At 34.7% G+C, this 13,760-nt stretch overlaps 1 protein-coding gene across 1 annotated transcript in view; it reads right to left on the bottom strand.

Annotated features, from left to right (window-relative positions):
- SLC30A9 (solute carrier family 30 member 9) overlaps window positions 1–13,760 on the bottom strand; it is an 83,363-nt gene that overhangs the window by 17,741 nt on the left and 51,862 nt on the right. The window contains exons 10-14 of the mRNA XM_026508807.4: window positions 8,450–8,505; window positions 5,884–6,019; window positions 3,097–3,136; window positions 1,777–1,848; window positions 1,214–1,321 (exon numbers count right to left, since the gene is read on the bottom strand). Of these exons, the coding sequence (XP_026364592.1) occupies window positions 1,214–1,321; window positions 1,777–1,848; window positions 3,097–3,136; window positions 5,884–6,019; window positions 8,450–8,505 (412 nt within the window). The remainder of the gene's footprint in view (window positions 1–1,213; window positions 1,322–1,776; window positions 1,849–3,096; window positions 3,137–5,883; window positions 6,020–8,449; window positions 8,506–13,760) is intronic.

Here is a 13,760-nt window from a genome sequence, read left to right as displayed (position 1 = left end):
CAAAAATTTATGTAAGTTTGATTTGACTATTTTTATTATTATGGAAAGGAAAATAATCTATTAAAAGTTGACTTATTCATCAAGTGACACTTTCCTTAAGCCTAAAATCTTGCTAAGTAATAAGTCTAAGAAATGTCTAAAATGGTAAGGTCAACCAAAAAAACAATCAGAACTTTTAGAAATATTTTGGATCACAATGAATATCAGAGAATGCTGGTTTAGTCTTAAGATGTACATTAAAAATGAGAAAGACCCATTCATATTTCAGATATTTTAAGAAACACTGTAGAACTGTGGGAGCTCATCACCTAAAATTATTTCAAATACGCAGGGACAAACAGGTAAGCATGGAAGAAGTTCCATTCCAAGAGAGTTCCAACCTCAGAAATGGAGTCTTTTCATACTACATGGTTTTGTTTTAGAAAATAAAAATGATTTCTCTGTCTTCTCATTCACCTGTATTTAACTGCTCTTCTAAACATTTAACTAGCTACCAAAATGAGGATAAACGCCAACTAGAGAGTCCAGGAAACAGGAAAGCAACAGCGTTATTACTGGCAGTAACAGTGGAAGACAAATGAACAAAAGCTACAATATATATTTATTCACAATTTTAGAGTGTATTAAAGTTCTCTTCCATATATTATCTCAATAAACCTTCGAGGTCACTAGGCCAAATATTATCAATACTAAGTTCAGAATAGTTGCATAATTTATTAAGGCACAGCTAGAAAGGCTTAGAGCACATTACAGAAATGCTCTAACAACAGCCTTCTTTACTTCAAACCAGGAGAAAATTTCTGAGAGACAACTCTAAAGACTTTTACTGTGTTATTTGTCTTATAAAAATAACTGGTTAGTATGGAATTAGCATTTAACAATTGACTGGTTTAAAATTATTCAATGAGGGGCGCCTGGGTGGCACAGCGGTTAAGCATCTGCCTTCGGCTCAGGGCGTGATCTCAGCGTTATGGGATTGAGCCCCACATCAGGCTCCTCCACTATGAGCCTGCTTCTTCCTCTCCCACTCCCCTGCTTGTGTTCCCTCTCTCGCTGGCTATCTCTATCTCTGTCAAATAAATAAATAAAATCTTTTAAAAAAAATAAAATAAAATAAAATAAAATAATTCAATGATATAAAAGAAAATACCCACATATTAGAGAATTATTTAAGTAGTACAAATAAGTCACATCTAACTGAAGAAATATTTACCTGTTATAGAAGTAAGGCCCATACATGTAGCTGCTATTGTCACTCCCAAGACTGCTGCAGTATCTTCCAGTAATATAACATTTGTACTAGGATCACGACTTTCCATTACTTAATCATTGGGGTAGAGACAAGAAAAGAAACTTTCTGAAATTCTAATTTGATACTCTCATGTAACATTTTAGTAAGTATCCATTTAAAATTAAGATATAAATTAAGATAAAAATGTGCAAGATCCTGATTCTAGAAATTCTATCCAATGTAAACATAATTTATTGGTTTAAATGTTGAAGTAACTAAAATTTAAAGTCAAATTACTTTCTCTAGTTATATAAACATATATAGAAAAACTGTAGTTCACTTAAGTTAAAATCCAAATATAAAGTATTCATGTTCGTATCACACTACATTTCTCTTTTTAAAAGAGATGATACATAATGTAAGAGCCACACAGAGAAGACATCGAGATATATCTCGTACACACCTATAAGGAAAAAGCAATAGTACTGGGCAATTTTAGAAAATAAAGGAGGTGAAGTAAGACACGTGGTTTCTAACATACTTACCATATTTATAAAATGACATTCCTTTGGCCCGAGCACTCCTACGAAGTTCATTTACAGCAACAAGAAGTGTTGCTGAAAGAAAAGCATTCATATCAGCAAGAAAAAAACTTCATGCCTCCAAATTTTAAAGACAGCATCTCAAAATAAATAGGTACAACACTTTTAATGCCAGGGTTGTCAATAAAAAAAGTTCTATATTAACTAGTCATTATCAAGACTCTTAATTATCATCATAATACAAGGAATCCCCTATTTCTAAACCACAGTAATTTAAATACCGTTACCACCACCTAATGACCTTAATTACTGGACAGCAACTAGTGGGCAGGCACCACACTAAGCACAATCACTTTTGATCCTCCCAAGCTTTTGAGGCAGGTGGTGTTATCACCGTTTTACAGACTGGCAAAGATGAAGGGAACACTATGCACAGCAAGTGACAATGTATTAGACGTAAGCATAATGTGAATACACCAATGAGTTAGGCAGTTTCCTACATGATGTAGCACTTTTCTGTCATAAAACTGCTACAGCTGAGGGGCGCCTGGGTGGCGCAGTCGTTAAGCGTCTGCCTTCGGCTCAGGGCGTGATTCCGGCGTTCTGGGATCGAGCCCCACATCAGGCTCCTCTGCTGGGAGCCTGCTTCTTCCTCTCACACTCCCCCTGCTGTGTTCCCTCTCTCACTGGCTGTCTGTCAAATAAATAAATAAAATCTTAAAAAAGAAAAAAAAAATAAAACTGCTACAGCTGAAACCTGCAGAAACTTGGAAATATTTTATTGCAAAGAGTCAGCCTTCCATGATTAACACGAAAACCTGATTTTTATTTATTTATTTTTAAAGATTTTATTTATTGATTTGAGAGAGAGGGAAAGAGCGTACAAGCCGGGGTAGAGGCAGAGGAAGAGGGAGAAGCAGACTCCCCACAGAGCAGGGACTCCAATGCGGAGCTCAATCCCAGGACCCTGAGATCATGACCTGAGCCGAAGGCAGCCACTTAACCAACTGAGCCACCCAGGTGCCCCACTAAAACGTGGTTTTTAAAAATTCAATATATAGTTATGTTTTTAGACTCCATTCCAGATGTTCCGAGTGTTATGATTAAGACACTCAAGAATAACAACAAAAAAACCAGCTTTTCCCTTGTCCCCATCCTTTAGAGGAATAACCATAATACATTATACAAAGAATTTACTCCCTCAAAGTAGGTTCCTAGTTCCATAGTTTTTCTTTAATCAGTGGAATTTAACAATTTATAAAAATGGACTGCTGAATATATATTACTAAATTAAGAAAAAAGAGATACCATAACAGTACATACCTCCTTCAGATACTAATGATCCCGCTAAAATACAATATGCCTAGAAAATAAGTATTAAAATATAGCGTTAGTATTTCATTAGAGAATCACAATGATTCATGCATAAAGTTTATAAAGTTTAAAATGGAAACATAAATTCAAATTCTAGCTAGGTAAGAATCTTGATGGGAGACAGCTCAAATGAGGGCAATGAGATAGATAGTGTATCCTATACAAGGAAAAAATAAAAGTTAAAAATTTGATGGTCATCTCATTTTTTTAATACTTAGAAGAGTAATTTATCCGTCTACAGAATGTTACACCGTCACCTAAGTTAAATTCATGATATAAGAGATGAAAAAATTAGTATAAAAAATTTTCTGAAGTTCAAAATGAACACAAACATTTGAAATCTGGAGTGCAGATACCAGGATACAGTAAGATTCATACCCTGACCCATGCAACTTCTGGATTTTGTTTGGATGCCCAGTACCAATCCTGATTCAGAAAGATAAGCAGTTACAAATAGTGATCAATGTGGGGGAGGGGGATTACACCACCTTCCTCACAGTACCAGGACACACTTGAATTAAAGAAAGATTTGAAAAAAACTTTAATCCAAGAGATAACCTAGCAACACAAATTTTTAAAAATTTAAATGAAATTCAAACGAAATATATGTAGAATTTTCAGCATTATCTTTTTGGAACCCTGGGCTTCCCTGAAATAGAAGTTTGGAAAATTCTGAACCTAGTCTCTTATAATTCTGTTAAGGAAACTGAGATGTCCCAAGGCTATCGATTTGCTTGAGTACATAGAAATGATACCAGGGTAAGAACTAGAATATAGGTTTTCCAGTCTCAATTTTAGGCTATATCTCCACTGAAACTTACTGCCAACTTACAATATAATTAAAACAGTAGCTAAACTGCCCAATAATTTTTTAAATCCTTCTATCTCCTTCCTGAAAGGATTTAAGATACACAACACCCAATAAAGGGAAACAGCATATCTCAGCAAAAGATTCCAATACCTAATAACCATAAATTGGTCTGCGGTACGTTGACTCTATTATTTATTAACTAAGAGTCATAGTCTGATGTAACCTCATTTAGTTGCAAGAAGACAAAAGAGCTTCCAGGAGGTTTTTTTTTTTTTTTTTTTTTTTTTTAAGGCTCCATACCCAGCATGGACCCCAACATGGAGCTTGAACTAGGACCCTGAGATCAAGACCTGAGCTGAGATCAAGAGCCAGATGCTTAACAGACTAAGCCACCCCGGCACCCCAAGCTCCTAGTAGCTTTAAAACTTACACACAATTTAAAATTTAACTAATTTTCATTAACCACTTAGTCTCTGTAAAGTCATACTATACAATTCAGATGAATGCTAAAAGAATGAGGTATCTATAAAGTGGCTGAACCTTTTCAGAATGGAAGAAAATACGTTAAATGAGATTCATTCCAACTGACAACAAATTAGGTTATAAGTACTCCCGCATTCCAAAATGAGATGCTGTACCATCTCTTCAGGCTTTGCAAGAGAACGCCCAAGCCTGGTTTTACAACTCCCAGCTCCAAACCCACTAACCATGCAGAAGAGCTATGGTCAGGGCCAAAAGTTAAGCTGTTAAGATTGCTCAGAAAGCTGGATGTGCATCCCAGGTATTTAGAGATTACAGTTAACTCTGTCTAATGCACATACAAAAATAAATTTATTGGCAAGTCTACTGATATTGATTGTGCCAACAGACTAGATGATTATGTTTGGAAAAAAAAACAACTGCACTCTCACTGAGAGGGTATTAAAGATGTCTGTTTTAACACACAGAGCCCACACAGAATTCTGAGAGTCTTTTAAAAAGAGATCAACTGCCCAAAGAGCCCTCTCGAAAATGCAAGGCAACCTCAGCAGAAAGAGTCTGGAACTACACCGTAAGAAGCAGAAGTTAGGAGGGGGTACCACATGACCAATCTGTACTTGTCAAGGGAGCTAGAGTCAGAGTGGCCACACAGGGTAATCTCCAAGAAGTTTCCATGAGAGAAAAAGGCAGCTTTAAGTATCTATGAAGGCCAGAGGAAACCAATGCAAAATGATGCTGGTGCCAGTAAAGCAGTACTTTTCTGTCCTTTCTCCCTACCTTTGATGCTGCCAGAGGCGAGCTCAGGAGGAGAGAAGGACAGAAGCCTTAGCTAGGAAAATACAGAAGGTGACCATGCTCCCATACTCCCATTCTCCCACTATAGGCTTCCTACCTACATGAATGAAAAAAAAAGTCTTTAAATGCAACAATTCCAACTTATGACTATCTTGTGGCACTGGATATTTCTATTAATGACAGATTATTCTTGGGACTAAAATGAATAGAGATCTTCTTGTTCTTCAATATAACTGAAGAAATTAATGGAACTGCCCAAGATTTTAACCCAGGAATCAGTACTTTATGACTGCACCTACAGAGATACTCTTTTCTTTTTTCTTCTTTTTTAAGATTTTATTTTTAAGTAATCTCTATACCCAGCGTGGGGCTTGAACTCACAACCCTGAGCTCAAGAGTCGCACGGTCCACCAACTGAGCCAGCCAGGCGCCCCTGTACCTACAGAGATACTCTTGTTCAACATCATTGAATCATATGAATTGAGAGGTCATATGTAGTCGTGTTCTAAAAAACACAACTACAAACACATAACCCTATATTACAGTCAAAAAGGCATGTGATAGTCCCTTTAACATCAATATGACAAAGGCATTCTACCATACTTAATCACTCTCATATTACTTGAAAACTGAGGGGAAGAAAAGATTACCCATAGCAGGGATTCCATTGGTTGAGGATTAAGCAATCCCATGATTCCGTGGTACCAAGATAATCCTGCACCCATCATGAAAATACCAACACCACTAATTAGTGAAGCAATATAGCGCATATTTGAAAAGCCATACCTGAAAAATAAAAAAGACAGTTTATCATTATTACAACTGTAATTATTTCAGTTTACAAGAAATACAAATTGTTTTAAAATACATGTTGATTAAGTCAATGAAAAAGAAAACCAAAAACTTCTTACAATTTAAAGATGTTTGTGGTTTTGTATTTAAGTAAAATGTAAATGCCATAACTTAAACCTAATCAGATAATAACATATAATAAGAAAAAACTGCAAGATCTTTGAAAATATATGATAACAGAGAATATGACTGAATTCAGGTATTTTCTAACCCCTTTTCCATACAGTGTTTTGATTAAATAGAGGCAATTTACTATTACATACCACAAATACCAATAAAATTAATCTTTTTAAAATGCATTCAGATGTTTAATGGAGATGATGACATTAAAATTGCTCTGTAATGCAGCTTCTAACTGAACCTTTGGTCTTCTTGCCTATAATCTGACGTTGGCTACTTGGGGCTGGTTCTGAATACTTCAGCACACAGCAACTAACTACTATTATTAGGACTATGAGCTTCAGTTTTCTAGATGTTTTTATGGCAAGTTCTTTTTTTTTTTAATCTCATTTATTTTTTAATAAACTTTGGTCAATATGTGTATTATTTTGTACTATTGTATGTATTAAAAAATACTGAGTTTTAGAAGCTCAAAAACATGACATACTATATGAGGAAAGGAATCACTCATTAATAAAAATATTTCCTGGGAAATTTACTCCCCAAACCAAACTCTATGGCACCCTTCTGGCAGATGCAAATTTAAACAATAGATCTTAATTAAAACTGCTTTGTAATTATTTTTGCAAATATGTAGTAATCTTGCCAGACGGAATTCTGTTTATAGATGTGACAATATTCTACCTGCTTGATTTAGAAAAATTTACTTTTTCTCAATGTACCCTCCGAAGTAATATAGGATATGTATATATTTATTTCAGTTAAAGTAAATTAAGATCTAAATTAAGTGCTACTACTTTCCTTCTATGTGTTTTCAAGAAATTATAGGGACTTACTGAAAATTTAAACTATGTAGATCTTCACTGTCCCATATTAGTCATGAGCCACATAATGCTATTTAAATTTAAATTAATTAAAACAATAAAAATTTAAATGTAGTCTTTACACTAGCCACATTTCAAATGCTCAACAGCCATGTGTTGCTACTGACTATCATTCTGGACAGATTTCACAAAATATTTCTATCACTGTAGAAAATTCTATTGAGCAGCACTAAAGTAGACTGTCGAAAATACCTTAAAAAGAAATCACGTTCACAATCTAAAACTGCAAAATTTTATCCTGTTTTTAAAATTTTGTTGTATAAAACTAATCAGGAAAAAAATTTTCTTGACATAGTAAAAAACTATAATGTAATTAGTAGATAAGAAAGCCAGGTGTTCTCTATAATTGCTTATTGATAGTTCTAGGATATTCAAAATATACTACTATTTATAAGAAAACAATGGTGTCTTGCTTTTGAGTAAAAAAAAAGGTATTTATATAAGGCACAGAGATATACTCCTTTACAGAAATAAAAGTACATTTTTTTTTACCCTAAGGTTGATCAAATTTTATTACTGAAACTTGTTAAATAAATGATACATGTGGAATTCAAAAGTATTAGCTGGTTATGTTATTTTAAAAAAAATCTCTATCAAATAACTGATGTGACTCAAAATACTATAAAAGAATACTCATTTTACAAATAAATAATTTTGAAATGTTAGCAGAATACTATTTCAAAGTCACAACAGGATTAAAATACATTCAATAGGATTTAATAAAAGTTACCACTAAAATTTTAGATTCAGTGCCTATTAGTCTAAATGTGGAATATGTTTCTTTTAGCCAAATAAAATAGAACTCAAAGATCAAAATATGTGCTTTGTCATTATCAAATATGAAGAGGACAAGATCTCTATTACAAATCATAAAAATAATTTAAACGCAAGTTTCAAATTATATCTTGAATTTATTTTGACACTGTGGTTGAGTCCTACATTTAAATACTATAGTGAAAGAAATGACCTAATTTTTTTTTTTAAGATTTTATTTATTTATTTGACAGAGAGAGAGAGAGACAGCCAGCGAGAGAGGGAACACAAGCAGAGAGGGAGAAGTAAGCTCCCAGCGGAGGAGCCCGAGGCGGGGCTCGATCCCAGAATGCCAGGATCACGCCCTGAGCCGAAGGCAGCTGCTTAACAACTGAGCCACCCAGGCGCCCTGAAATGACCTAATCTTTAACACAAAAATGCAGGTATATAAACTGCATGAGACTTCTAAAATTCAACTGCTTTTATTTCAATGACTTGCTGCCAAAAAGAACAAAACAGAACAGAACAGAAAAAAGAAAAGAAAAGAAAAGAAAAAAGAAAAGAAAAGAAAAGAAAAAAGAAAAGAAAATAAAGGCAATGTCCTTACGGATGAGTTGGATCTGGTGTTTGTACAGACTTACTGATGCCCACTGCTAGTAAACCCTATGGAGAAGAAGGAAAAAGGGTAAATAATTATTAGCAAGATGGAGAGTACAGTGTGGTAATACCAATCTGGAGTGTGCAATGTGACAATGGCAAAGAACCACTTCACATGCATATACACCACAGCCCAGCAATTCTGGTTTACAGTCTCTACCTTAGAGAAATAAAGATGAACCCTAAGGGGTCCAAAACACCATTGCTTATAAAGACGAAATATGTGAAAGCCAACCTAAACATCCATCAATAAGGAATGGCAAAATAAATGATGGTATTGCCAAACCATAGTTACTTCTACAACAGTTTAAAAGAATGGAGTTGAACAGAGCTTTCTGTACTGACATGGCAAAAGCTCGTACACATACTATTAAAGTAGAAGAAAAAAAAAATCAAGTTTAGGAACAGTGTGTAAAGTACAAAAAAACATGTCATTTTTGTAGACAACATATAATGGAAAGCACAGGAAAAGGTCTATACCTGTTTATACCTTTGAGGAGAGAAGTAGGATTAGGATAGTCTGTAGTATCTGGTATTTTTACAGGAAAAGTAACGTATTGCTATACAAAGACAGTAAAAATTTTAAACAGTATACATTGTATACAGACACATACATTTCTACTAAAACTTCAAAGTCATGCACAGGAAGTATACTTATCAATATATACAGAGCAGTGATTATCTGGGGTGTGGAAAGATGTGGGGTATGGGAATAAAGATGTAGGGTTACAACTAAGATTTTATTTCTTTAAAAAAACAAAAACATAAATATGGCAAAACTACGACCATGTCTTTAATCCTAGTTACCACCTTTCTCTCCTTCCTTCCTTCCTCCGAGGACTTGATCTTCCTTTCTTTCTTTCATTTATTTGGTTTTTCAACTGTTTCTTTCTTTCATTTATTTGGTTTTTCAACTGTATCTTTTGTTAAAAAGAGTTATCCACTGAAACTCCTAATATTAGTACGCTTGCCCCTAGTAAGTCCTTTCTATTCTAATTTGATGTGAATTTAGATATCTTAAAAAGATTACCTTATTAGAATTACTTATTTACTAAAAATACAAGGCCTCTGAGTGAATATCCCACGTGGTATTATTTGCCTAATCTGGGGCTTTTCCATTTTCTCAGCATGGTATCAAATAATCAGAAAGCTTCAAGATAACAAAATTCTTCATAGATGAAGTTTCCCTGTAGGTTACAAAGAACCTGATAGAAACATTTTCTCTAGTAAAATATATAGAGATTATACCACCTTGAAAATGGCTGAAACAAATATATGACTGGACTTTTAAGTTTTGATATTGAAAATCCCACCCTAAATACACGGAGTATTACAAGTTTTTTTTTCTACTGGATTCCAAAGAAAAAGAGGGTTAAAACTACCTAAAACACAGATGATAGCTTTTCAGTGAATCAAACCAAGAAAATGAAAGCAAATTAAGACAGAACACAGAATTCTTTTAAACTTGTAAATTAAATTGAAATATTCATTAATTCACACTATGTGTGTATATATACATTATGTGTGTGTGTGTGTGTATATATATATATATATGTGTTTATACTGTTTACAAAATAGCCGATGCGTATTCAGTTATTTTTAAAATCCTTAATATTCAGGTTGGCCATGCAACGAAGTGTAGGATATCAAGATTTTTATAAACTGAATGTGGACCACTTTATTAGTTTTTCCTATAAAAGTAAGATATCACAGACCATCCCTAATCCTGTCCCCCTCACTCCTCCCAGAGGTAGGGTAGCATGAGATAGGTTTGATATGTGTCTTTTCAGACCCCTCTCTGCACAATTACAATGTGTCTGTGTGTATACACATATATACACACTGATGTGTGTGTGTGTTGTGTGTGTGTATATATATAAAATCAGTTAATAAATATAACCTACATCTGTTTGGTTTGCAACATAATGTTAGTAACAACTGTCTAAGAAGCATTATACATGCTTCCCCCTTTGACCTCCTTACGGAAGACAGAGCAAAGATTGACTTCTTCTAAACACTACACTATAAACGCAGGTGCTCGATACATTCATATCAATTAATATTAATGAGGTACTGTATATTATTTAGCAGGAAAGTTCTAAAAAAATGAACTGTTACAGAAATTGTAAACCTAGATATCACTAGAAGCACAGGTCTAAATTTAAAACTTAAGGTATTTTAGTCTCTCAAAAGGTAAAGAAAGAAATAATACTACGGTTATAAAAATATGACAACAAATTAATTTTTTAATAACTGGAGGTTTGTACCTTTTGACCACCTTCACCCATTTCACCCACCCCCACTTACTCCTTGTCTCTGGCAACCACCGATCTGTTTTCTATATCCATAAGTTTGGGGTGTTTTAATTTTATTCCGCATGTAAGTGAGATCATTCCGTATCTCTCTCTGACTTTATTTCACTTGGCATAACGCCCTCAAAGTCCATCCATGTTGTCATAAAGGGCAGGATTTCTTTTTTTTTCTAATGGCAGAATAGTATTTAGGTGTGTGTGTGCGTGTGTCTGTGTGTACACACATATACACTAGTTCTTTTTTATCTATTCATCTACTGAAATGGACATTTAGGTGGTTTCCAAGTCTTGGCTACTGTAAATAATGCTGCAGTGAACATGAGGGTGCACATATCTTTTCATAGTGTTTTGTTTCCTTTAGATAAGAACCCCAGAAGTGGAACTGCTGGATCATGTGGCAGTTCTATTTTTTTTTTTATGAACCTCCATACTATTTTTCATAGCACCTGTACCAATTTACATCCCCATCAACAGCGCACAAGGGTATCTTTCTCTCTACGTGCCCGCCAACACTTGTTATTTCTTGTCTTTCTGATAGTAACCCTTCTGACTGCTGTGAGGTGAGCTCATTGTGGTTCTGATTTGCATTTCCTTGATGATTAGTGATGCTGAGCACCTTGTCAAGTACTTTTTGGCCATTTGTATGTCTTAGTTGGAAAAATATCTATTCGGGTCCTCTTCCCATTTTTTAATCAGATAGGTTTTTTGCTATTGAGTTTAGGAGTTCTTTAGAATTAATTTTTAAAAATATTATTATACTTCTAAAATAGTTTTGTGTGTATTTTTTTTAGAAGAGGGAGAGAGGGTGCAGGAGTGGGGTCAGGGAGGGGCAGCCAGAGAGGGAGAATGAGAACTTCACGCAGGCTCCACACATAGTGCAGAACCCAACATGGGGCTCAATCTCACAACCCTGAGATCATGACCTGAGCCAAAATCAAGAGTCGGACACTTAACCAACTGAGCCACCAAAGCACCCCTAAAATAGTTTTAAAGAACATAAGAAATACAATTGCCATCTACTCAGTAAGGCCCAGTTGAAATCTTTTTCATCAAAGCCTTTCTGACCACTCTAATCAAGACAAACTCTTCACCAAGGATTCTCAAAACACCAATACCACATGATCTCAGCTTTTATTTACCTCTGTTGCCACTCAATCTATTACAGAAATTAATTTGTTTTTCTAGTTAGAACACTAACACATTCTCATTGTAAAGAAATTAAATAGGACAGGAGAGGGAATCATTTAAGAGTCTGACGGATATTTCAGACTATCTTTATATACACTTGTATATTGTTGTTAATATTGCTTTTGTGAATATATTTGTGCCAGATTTCAGGGAGGGGTTGTGTGCGTGTGTGTGTGCGCTTAAAAAGATGATCACAATCGGGGCCTGGGTGGCTCAGTTGGTTAGGCATCTGCCTTCAGCTCAGGTCATGATCTCAGGGTCCTGGGATTGAGCCCCACATCGGGCTCCCTGATCAGAGGGAAGCCTGCTTCTCCCTCTCCCACTCCCCCTGCTTGTGCTCTCTGTCAAATAACTAAATATAATCTTAAAAAAAAAAAAAAAAGATGATCACAATCTACATCATTTATTTTTGCACTTTCTATTATGGGAATTGTCAACATACAGAGAGATGGATAAAACATTTTTTAAAAACCCTATAGAACATTTCAATAAATCCAACTCATCCGTTACTCAGCTTCAGTAATTATAAATACATAACCACATCTGTTTTCTCTAATCCATACCCACTCCTCCCATGAACAGTTTGAAGTAAATTCTAAGCTTCACGCCATTTCATCTTTAAATATTTTATCTGAATGACTAAAACTCTACAGAGTTTTAGAAAATTCAGACACAAGACCATTACCATATTTTTAAATATTAATACTAATTCCTTAACATTTTAAAATATATAGTCAGTAATCACATTTCCACATATGGAAATTTTAAATTTGAAGTAAAATTCACACGCAATGAAATGCAAGAATCCTGAATATACAGCTCTTTAAGCTTTGACAAATCATTTTTATTATTATTTTTTTAAGATTTTATTTATTTATTTGGCAGAGAGAAAGAGACAGCCAGCGAGAGAGGGAACACAAGCAGGGGGAGTGGGAGAGGAAGAAGCAGGCTCCCAGCGGAGAAGCCTGATGTGGGGCTCGATCCCTGGACTCTGGGATCACGCCCTGAGCCGAAGGAAGACCCTTAACGACTGTGCCACCCAGGCACCCCTAAGCCTTGACAATCAACACCCTTGTAACATATATTCCCATCAAGACACAGAACTTTTCAATCACCTCAGAAAATTCTCCTGTACCTCTTTTCAGTCAATCTCTTCCAACATCAGAGGCAACCATTTGTTGAATTTTTTAAATTGTTTTTATTTTACTTCTAGTATAGTTAATAGACAGGGTTATATTAATTTCAGGTGTACAACATAGTGCTTCAATACTCCCATGCATCACCCAGTGTTCATCATATGTGCCTTTCTTAATCCCCATCACCTATTTCACCCATCCCCCCCCACCTTCCTTCTGGTAACCGTTAGTTTGTTCTCTATAGTTAAGAGTCTGTTTCTTGGTTTGTGCCTCTTTTTTTTCCCCTTTGCTCATTTGTTTCTTAAATTCTACATATGAATGAAATCATGTGGTATTTGTCTTTTTCTTACTGACTTTATACTCTCTAGCTACAATCATGTTGTTGCAAATGCAAGATTTCAATTTTTATGGCAAATAATATTCCATTTATATAAATATATGTATATATACACACATATATATATCCCCCACAACTTCTTAACCATTCATCTACTGATGGACACTTGGGCTACTTCCGTATCTTGGCTATTATAAATAATGCTGCTATAAACACAGGGTGCATGTATCCCTTTGAATTAGTATTCTTGTATTTTTTTTTAAGATTTTATTTATTTATTTGACAGAA

The sequence above is a fragment of the Ursus arctos genome, unplaced genomic scaffold, assembly GCF_023065955.2.
Source record: "Ursus arctos isolate Adak ecotype North America unplaced genomic scaffold, UrsArc2.0 scaffold_9, whole genome shotgun sequence".
Taxonomy (NCBI): domain Eukaryota; kingdom Metazoa; phylum Chordata; class Mammalia; order Carnivora; family Ursidae; genus Ursus; species Ursus arctos.
The sequence above is the reverse complement of the archived record's forward strand: the minus strand, read 5'-3'. Positions and strand labels throughout refer to the sequence as shown.